General features: G+C 48.3%; 1 protein-coding gene across 1 annotated transcript; it reads right to left on the reverse strand.

Annotated features, from left to right (window-relative positions):
- Positions 1-1,545: 1,545 nt before the first annotated feature.
- LOC135808256 (hypoxia up-regulated protein 1-like) lies at positions 1,546-4,298 on the reverse strand. Its single transcript, XM_065321422.1, has one exon. The coding sequence runs from the start codon at positions 4,099-4,101 to the stop codon at positions 2,062-2,064; it is 2,040 nt and encodes a 679-aa protein (XP_065177494.1). The 5' UTR covers positions 4,102-4,298; the 3' UTR covers positions 1,546-2,061.
- Positions 4,299-9,753: the final 5,455 nt, after the last annotated feature.

Below are 9,753 nucleotides of genomic sequence, written 5' to 3' on the forward strand. Positions count from 1 at the left end.
GTAGGACTCCCTGGTCATTGAGCCTGTCTATCGAGTACAGTAATCAGTATTGAACAAGCCACTTGTACGGGCAAGTCAGCATGCATATCATCAAACTAAAGTGATTGGGGAAATCAAATCAAAATAAATAATTGAACACAAAAGCAATAAAACATTGGTATTCTTGTTTTGACCAGGTAACAAAGGTGGTGATCAGGGAAATCAAGTACAGTCACATGATCCTGTCGCCCACTAACTGCCAGACTGAGTGGCTGGTCACATGGTCTCTCACTCTCTTGGTCTGTACTAAGCGTACAAAGCCGGGAGATATTCAGGAAATATTAATGAGTCCTGCCGCCATTATAAATCGCCAGGCTATCATAGTAGAGTCTTTAAAAGCAGGAGTCTTACTCCCAATCATCAAGTTTTGGTTTCAGAACCAAGCACTACACACGACAGGTAGTGGGTGACAAGTCAAAGTACTGGCTGTGAAGTATTTGTGAACACATATTGATGGCAGGCCTCATCGCCCATGCCGAGGCATCGGACATCCGCTCCCACAGCGCTCTCAACAATGTCACCCGCTGCCATCAAAGGCTAGCGGTCATGTGCTGTGGGTCCGTAGCCGACCGGCATGACCTTGGTCTTCGCAAGATTCACCTTCAGACCAAATGCGCCAGCAATGATGCACAAACGCAGCCAGAGCCTGTTGCGCACCCTCATGGGAGGTGGCAACCAGTGCAGAGTCGTCAGCAAACTGGCAGTCGTTGTGCCGTTTGACAACGTCCATACGTCACCTGCGGAATAGTAGTCGACCACCAGCATTCGTCGCCATAGGAAGCCCGATATCCGGAATGTCTGCAATCGCCTTGTACCATTGCTGAAACATGGCCCACATGTATAATATTGAACAAGACCGGTGCCATGCAGCATCCTGGATGCAAACCATTGTTCACATCAATCGGGTCAACGTCAGCTCCCGGCAGTCCAGTGATTCCTTCATGTTGTCGTGAAAAGCTTGAATGATGCAGACGAGTCTATCAGGGACACCAGCTCTTCCCAAAACGAACCACAGACTTTCACGATTGATGAAGTCGTAGGCTTTTTTTCCTTCTTGCACTGCCATGATTGGCTATGTGGCCCATAAGGGGCAGACCAGGAGACGTGTTGTACACCGGGCGGGGAACGCCAGGCTCAGCGCGCGCGGGCCGTGCGAACAGCGTTACATTTGTGCCTCGCAATATCCTGTGGCCGATGAAAACAGCGCGCACAAGTGCCACACGAAAACTGCGTGCACACGTGCCACACACGTGCCACACACGTGCCACACACGTGCCACACACGTGCCACACACGTGCCACACACGTGCCACACACGTGCCACACACGTGCCACACACGTGCCACACACGTGCCACACACGTGCCACACACGTGCCACACACGTGCCACACACACACACACACACACACACACACACACACACACACACACACACACACACACACACACACACACACACACACACACACACACACACACACACACACACACCTGTCAAAGCACTACTGACATGGTGACACACACCCAGCAGATGAGCAATCACGATTATCATGATCAGAGAACAGGACTGAAGAGAGGATGCTAGCTAAATTGATTTAAATTACACACTTAAATAAGGAGAGAACTCAACGCGGAACACCACCTAAAGAAGGGGAGGTGGCAGGCAAGACAAAATAAATACTCAGCTATTTGAGGAAAGCATCAAGTGGACAGTTCTCCAATAGTCACATCACTGCCGCATGACCTGCATGTGACAATGCCGACATACACAATAATTACAATACTCAGAAAGGTGTGGGAGATAGCGGCGATCAACACCAAAAGAATTCAAAAATGATCTACAATGATCTAGAGTTTGATCATATCCGTGACAGAATTGACCACTAAAACAGTGGCGATTGATTTTTAAATGAAGTTTGTAAATCCGGAGAAATCCTCATTCAATGGTCTCTTCACGGCATTCGTGAAATTTGAAAGTGAATTGAAACAACGTCTAGGCCTAATCGGTGGTGAACACATACATCATTTGTTCGCCTTTGCCTTATTTGCAATTCTTTTTAACTTCTTGAGCTTCTGCTGTAGGGTGTCCAGATCAGCATTACTGCCCTCGCCATAAAGCCAATCTGACATGTCAGAGACTTTCTGAGAAAGGCGACTACAGTCATCGCCTTCCTTCGTACAGTGCATGTCACTCTGCAGGTCGATGATTTGCGTCTCAAGAGTGTTGCGTGCCATACCGATCCGTTCTCTCTCCGCGTCCAGAGCGGCGAGCCGACGCAGACGCTTACTGGACGCTGCAGTGCTAGATTTAGGCATGGGCGAGATGTCTCGACGAGTGACCTTATAGGAAAGGTCGTGTTGTTTCACAACCGGCTCGCTGTCGTCTGCAGCCTGCTTCGTAGCGTTCTCCGGCGGCTGGGTAAACAGCGCCTCGACTCTCTCCACAAACAATATGCCGCTCACGTCGAGGCTGAAATGTGCCTTCACGCTTTTAAAATTGTCCACACCATGCGTGTCGACAAGTTTCTTTAGGCCAGTAACTGTCACAGTGGTCAAGTTTCTCGATCCAAGCTGTAGAACGTGGCTACTGGCCAAGTGGGATAAGTCACCATAATCTAGACTGAAGCTGAAATCGTCGTGGAACTTGTTGAATGTCATGATCTTCTTCTGCGGAATCACTGTGTAGCGACTGCATAGAACCCGCTGTACGTGCTTGCTTGAGCCATCTTCTAGCACACGATCATAGGATATATCTACGGGATGGATGTTGAGGTCTCGCACACCAAATTTCTTGGTGCGGAAGCCCTTGGTCATGGCACCGGCCGCAAATGAAGCACCCAGTGCAGCGGCTTCATCACTGTTCACCGACTTGCCAAGCTCAGACATCTTCACTGCATCCATGACCAGCTTTTGCACTCTGGGAACGCGCGACGCCCCGCCGACAATGATCACCTGTTCCAGCTGCGATGCAGACATCTCCGCTGCTCGCAGCGCCTGCTCAATCGGGGCCTGAACACGATCAAACACGTCGGCACACAACCGCTCAAAGTCACCGCGTGTCACCTTGGTGCGGAAGTCAATATCAGGCAGCAGGCCCTCGATCTGCGCCGAGTGCTCCGTGTTGGCACTGAGAACCTGCTTAACGCGATTGGCCTCTTTCAGCAGCTTAGCCATGGCGCGTGGAGATGAACGCACGCTCTCCGCGACTTTCTTTTGCGCGTCAAACTTGTCGGCAAGGTGATCCCGCAGACGCATGTCCATTTCCAGGCCACCGAGATTGCGATCAAAGCCGACACCTCTTACTGTCAAGTAGGGAATCATCTCCATAATACCATGCATGGGTTCTCGCACCGTTTTGTAGGAAACGATAGTGGCGAATGTGTTCGCCGCGCCCATGTCAAAGAACATCAGCGTTCTCTCGGTCTCGTTGATCGTGTCACGATGGAAGAGGCCGTAGTTGAGCGCGACACCCACGTTGGAATTGATCAACTGCAGAACATTCAGGCCAGCCAGCTTGGCAGAGTACAGCATTGCACGTCGCTCGGCCTGGCCAAAGAACGCTGGTACGGTAATGACGATATCCTTCACGGGCTGCTCAGCACCCTTCTGTGCCGTCTCGCGGGAATTGTTGAGCATCATTGCAATGAGTTCTTCCACACAATAGGTCTCCATGTCACTGTACTGCAAACATGCTGTGCCACGCACCTCATCTTTTAAAAGCTTGTGATGGGGAAAGCGGGCTCTGTACACTTCCACCGCAGGACTCTCAAATTTCTGACCGAGGATGTGAAGCACGTACCGATAAGCATACTGGGGGAAACGAACAGCGATCGTCATAGCAGGATCTCCTATCTGCCTCTCTCCATCTCTGAGGGAGATAATGTTAGCAGTTTTCCGTCTCGATTCTTTGTTCAGCACGATTTCCATTGGCGCACCAGGCGTCACAATTGCAATTTTAAGATACTCGCTCCCGAAATCTACAGACATAACTGCCAAAGCGTCAGCATATGATGCCAAAGACACCGAGCATGCAAGCAGGGCAGCAAATAACTTGACGGACATCCTAAAAGTTACGACTAGACCAACAGGTGTTAGCTTATTCTTCGAGGACGATGTTTTCCACCACAGCAGCGGGAAGGAGAAACTGCCTATGTGAGAACACGGCAGAAGACGTAAATCAAAGAGAGCAGATAGTTCTCATTCATACCAATCCCAACAAACATTTCTCCAAGAAACGAATGAGCTGAAACATCGGCAACGAAAATGATGAGCTTCGATTTTGAAGTCAGTCTGCATATATCTGATGACGTGTGTTTACTGCTGCATGCATGCATAATGCACGTGGCATTACGCCCACGCAACGTCACGTGCACGCGCGTACGTGCCCAAGAAAACGACGAAAATCAAGAATGGATTCTTTAGTTCTCAATCTATCATTTTCATGCCAGGCGTGAGCCAGCCTAGCCCCTGGCTTAACCCTCTCAGTGCCACGGGCGACTTTAGTCGCCCAAAATGAGTATGGGTGTACAAATAAATTCGTATCTCCACTTCTACACACAGGAGAGTTACAAACGACCACTCTACGTGTTCAGGAAGACCTTGGCTATCGACTCATCACATCGTTTTGTGTCCATGAGGATAGATATCGCCAGGGCGAAGCTTGAAGCGCGCGCGCTCGGAGAAACAATTGTCGCCCGTAGAAAACATGACGTATGCGCATCGCGGGTTTCTCTATTTCTTTCGCGGCAACCCATGCGTATTGGGTATCAAAACATCGAGATTTTCAGCGGCTTTCAGGCCAACTTTGTCCGAATTCCGTGCGTTGAAAGTTCACTGCACTGCGATCGATCGTGCGCGTGAGAAAGTGCAGATGCTACGAAAATGCAGAAAACGGACTTCGCTCAGGCGCCCTCGCGAGGAAGACTATTTTCGCTGCATATTCTCTTCACAGCTGTCTGCCTGGCCATGATATCTTTCCAGAGAGCCATCGTTTGTAAAGATCCGTGGATATACAGCTGAGCTATGAAAAATTTGAGTTCAGCTCAACTCAGAAAAATTTGAATTTTTCTGACCCCCTTGGCACTGAAAGGGTTAACCCTTTACCGGCAAGTTACTTTTGTATATGAAATCCATAACATTTAGAAGGATGCCAATAACTCACAACGAGGCCACATTTTGTATGTGCAAGTTATGTTTTCTTGGAAGTCTAGTGCTATTTCTTGACCATGGAAAAAATTATTTTCTCATACCACACACATACGCTGCTAAATTGGCACCTCTACGTCTCAACACGGAAATTGTACACATGCAAATCGTCAGAGTTCCGACATTGACATGATACTGCCAAAACAAGTCGACTTCGGAGCGGAAACAAACGCCATAGCCATCACAAACTTCAGTGGCCATGCCTCGCTCGCAAATGAGAGCAGCATCGACCCAGAATCGCTGTCGGAAAGCTCCGTAAGGTCACACGCACGCCGCGCTGCGCTGCCGTCACTCAGGTACGTAGAAAGTCGATGGCCTAAATTCCGTCTCTGGGAGACTGTCGACACGGGGATCGCTCTCCATGGCTTCCCCAATAAGCACCATCAGATTCTTCCAGGTACATCACGACGACATCGTCTTCAGCGGCTGGCGCTCCCCATATTTGCGTGAGAATTTACTTGGCGTGCGCCAGGCTCCGTAATTTGAAATTCGCTTGCATTGGCGGCTGGAACGAAGTATTTATCTATCTGTCGTCGGTCCCAGAGCGAATGACTGCTAGGTCCTCGTCGGAGAAGTCATCCAAGGACGAAAGGAACTCACTGCGCAAGAGAAAATGCACCTGACGATGTTTTGACGGAGGCGGACGGCATTGTCGGCGCGCGTGTATTTCCGTAAGTTTTCGATCGCGCAGTTCTCAATGAAATCAAATGGGACACGCGTGGATCTCTTCAGCTACGGATAGGATCATACCTTGGCTGTGTGGGGGCCACGGGAAATCCCCGTGGGCTGATGCTTCCCGTCATGCCAGGCATGGTTTTGTATGCATGTCGAATGCGTCAACGTTGACGCATTCAAGTATGGGGCTGCCGGTAAAGGGTTAAAGGGGAAGTTAAGGCAAAAATTAAAATTTCACCAGTTGTAGTCTTCGGGGTGCTGAGTCGAATGGTCGTGGTCCGAGGAAGCTGAGACGCTCCCTTCCTACTTGAATCCCAATCGAACTCGCGCACTTCCACCGAAACTGGGTGACTGCGCCCTACTAGATGGGGATTTGTATGCAAAATGTCACTAAAAGCGCCATTTCGTTCTTATAAAAGCACGGATGACCGCAATTGGCCCATATGTTGTAGTCTTTTGGACGCTGAGTCGACTGGTTTTGGTCCGAAAAGGCTGCGATGCAGGGTTCCTCCTTTATTCCCAATCGAACATGGTTGAACAAGCGGTCACGTGCTCCTGCGTACACTAGTCAGCTGGTCACCGTGCCAGCGTGCCTGCAGGGTACAACTTACGCGAAGGACTAAAGGGACCCTCACTTAATTTTTACCGACTTTCGCGGCAAAAAACACATTTCGACACGCGTGTGTGCTGGACGTCTGCGCGTGCACGACAAGACGTGTGAGCTGGCTGACAAGTGAGAGCCAGGGAGTCGCCAAGTACCGGCGTTTGACGACTCCCGGGGGGGATCCCGGCCTGGTGAGAGCATGCATGCATGCATGTCCAGCTGGCGGGAAAGGGAACCTATTTTGTAGATCGATGGGTTGAATGTGAAATTGTGGATTGTACACGAGGTTTGTTTTGATGTTCTGATACTTGTTGTAATGGCTAGTGATCTTGCAAACTGTTAACTGTTACTGTGACTTTTCCAAGTCCTACTGATATACCTTGTCAAATCAGATGCCCTGTAGTAGTCTTGGTGGAGGCAGACTGGAATGCGTTGAATTCGTAGCTTCTGAAATTGAAATTTATTTTTTCTTGAGTGACACTGACAAGCGATGGCATTGGCGACAGGAGAACTTTGCTTCCTTCCAGGAGAGCTGCATCGCAGTCGGATCCTGTCCATGCACATGCGATCATGCTGTGTTGTAGACAGTGGAGAGAGCTAATTTTGACCCAAGAAAATAGTTTTGAACATTCATGAAGAGGATATTGTTGCTGTAGCTAGCTGACAGACATAGCCTGTGGCAGTGGTGTATGAAATCAGCTTGCAAGGTCTGTAGCAACTTGATCATGCAGAGAAGGAGCTGAACTGCACACGCACTCGCTACTGCTCTCGCAAGATGATTGGCTTCTCTCCAGTGATCCAGCCCCCTCAACGCATGGATCCACTGCGCTTTGTCGTCGAACACATCAACACGCCTGTTGACGTTCACTGGGAAAGGTATCACTTCACGATGAGGAGCACACAGCACTCGTGGAGGCTTGTGCCGGGTGAGTGGCTTCTCTCCAGTGATACAGGCCACCTGGAGGCATCGGGCCAAGTGCGTTCTTTGCCGCAAGGGCCATATCAAAACAGCAACACCAGCAATGCCACGACTTCCTGACTTCAAGACAACTGGACCACATCAGTCATATGCCATAATTAGTGTCGGCTATGTCATCCCCTTCTATGCACGCCAGGGTCGAGATCGGTCACAACTCAAAGAGATATGTATGTGTGTTTACATGCCTGCTGACTAGGGCTTGTCATTTCGAGGTTATCTCTGGACAACGACGGTTTTCTCCTGGCTCTTAGACCCCGATTCACCGTGCGACGTGGTGTGCCACAAGAGATGCAATCGGACAACGGTACCAATTTCCGTGTGGCTGATCAAGAGGTAAAAGCAGCTGTCAAGTTTCTCGACAACTTCAGACTAGCAGCAGAAAGGTCATACCGCGACATTACCTGGTACTTCAAGCCACCAAGTGCACCACACTTTGGTGGTGTGTTCTAGGTAATGGCCAAGGCAATGAAACTAGTGCTGCATGAAGACCTTTAGCTGCTATTGCCACAACACTTTCTCATTGGCCATGCTAGGGCAACTGTTGCTGCTGAAGCCAACACATCTACAATGACTCAAGCTCACCCAAGAAAGCGCTGGGAGTTTGTGCAACGTATTGTAGATCAGGTATGGAAACGTTGGCTGAAAGAGATTGTTCCGAAGCTAAGCATCCAAGTGATGTGGTTGCTTCAACAGCATCACCCTAAGGAGATATCGTGCTTGTGATGGATAAGCACACCGCAACTGCACACTAGCCACTTGGACGTATGCTTATGACCTATCCAGGTAAGGATGGTGCTGTTCGGATAGTAGAAGTTTAAGTAGCTGGGAAGGTATACAAGCATGCAGTTCATCATCTTGAGCCACTGGAAGTTAAAGGTGCAAGTACTGAGCGAACTGTGATTGTTTTCATATTCATAGTAAAGAAAAAAAGACCAAAGAACTACCGTATTTCCACAAATAGTAGGCCGGTCTACTATTTTTTCAACCTCGTCCTAACCCGGCCTTATAATCGAGGACGGTCTTGTATTCGAGGACGGTCTTTTATTCTTTCAACCCAGTTTGACCCCCCGGTCTTCTATTTCTCGCCACACAGTTTTACCCCCGTTCTTCCATTCTCTTCTACACAGTTTGAGCACGGTCTTCTATTTTTAACACAAGAACAAAGACTCATTTAGTAGGCTTGGTCTTCTAATCGGAGACGGTCTTTTATTTTTTCAATCGCCCCCTGCCCCGGCCTTGTATACGAGGAAGGCGTTGTATACGAGGACGGCCTTTTATTTGCGGAAATACGGTACAAGTTATGCTATACTGTCCACTAACACCACCAGTTACTTGACAATCAGCTCATGCAATAACAAGAATTATAACATTGCACCAAACTGACCGACAGTACTGACGTTCTACAACAAACTGGCTATCAGCTCTAGCACGTCTTGTAGGTCCTTGGTCCTTTTCTTCCATCCGAGTTTTCATATTCAAGTTTTCATATTCAATTGCCATTGTTTTTGTCATGTTTTTCTTCTTGTTGTCTTCGTCTTTTACTCACTCATGTGATATTTATCACTTTTCTTTCACGAGGGAGATATGTTAGATTTAATCTCCTATTTCTGTGTAATTTACATGTACTACTGTGTTCAATGGTGGTGAACCACGATGCATTGATCATCATGAATGCATGTGACATGCGTCACAGATCTGGTTTCTATTGCTGGCATCTATTACGCCTGACTGCTTTCCGCCTTGGATTTGCATTCACAACTAAATGTACAATTATTTCTGCATGGCTACATGCATGTTCGGTGCAATGCTGTTAAAATTTATGTTGTTGCCTGTTCATACTGTCCTGGAGCTGGAAGGACGCTAGTCTTACTTACTTCTTCTACTTCTTTTAGTTGTTGCTATCTTGCCTAAATGGGCAGTTAATGTTTGCAGCAGTTGTGCTTCGGTTCATAGTTGTATCAAGGAAAGTTAGAACATAATTATAGTTCTCTGTGCTTGTAAGACCACAGTGTAGCAAATGTAACACCTTGCATGCTGGAACTAGCTGGCCGCACACATGCACTCTTAGCCACAACAAATAGCACCCATGCACTCTTAGCCACAACAACAAATAGCACCCGAATATATACCCTCCAGTTGCATGAGAATAGTGTTGTACATAAGTAGTACTAGTAGTACAATATTCTATCACAACGAAACCCAAAAAAGCATGATGGGAATAAGTGATCAATGTTGAGAGAGTGTGTGTGTG

This window comes from Sycon ciliatum, chromosome 2 (genome assembly GCF_964019385.1).
Source record: "Sycon ciliatum chromosome 2, ocSycCili1.1, whole genome shotgun sequence".
In the NCBI taxonomy this organism is placed as follows: Eukaryota; Metazoa; Porifera; class Calcarea; order Leucosolenida; family Sycettidae; genus Sycon; species Sycon ciliatum.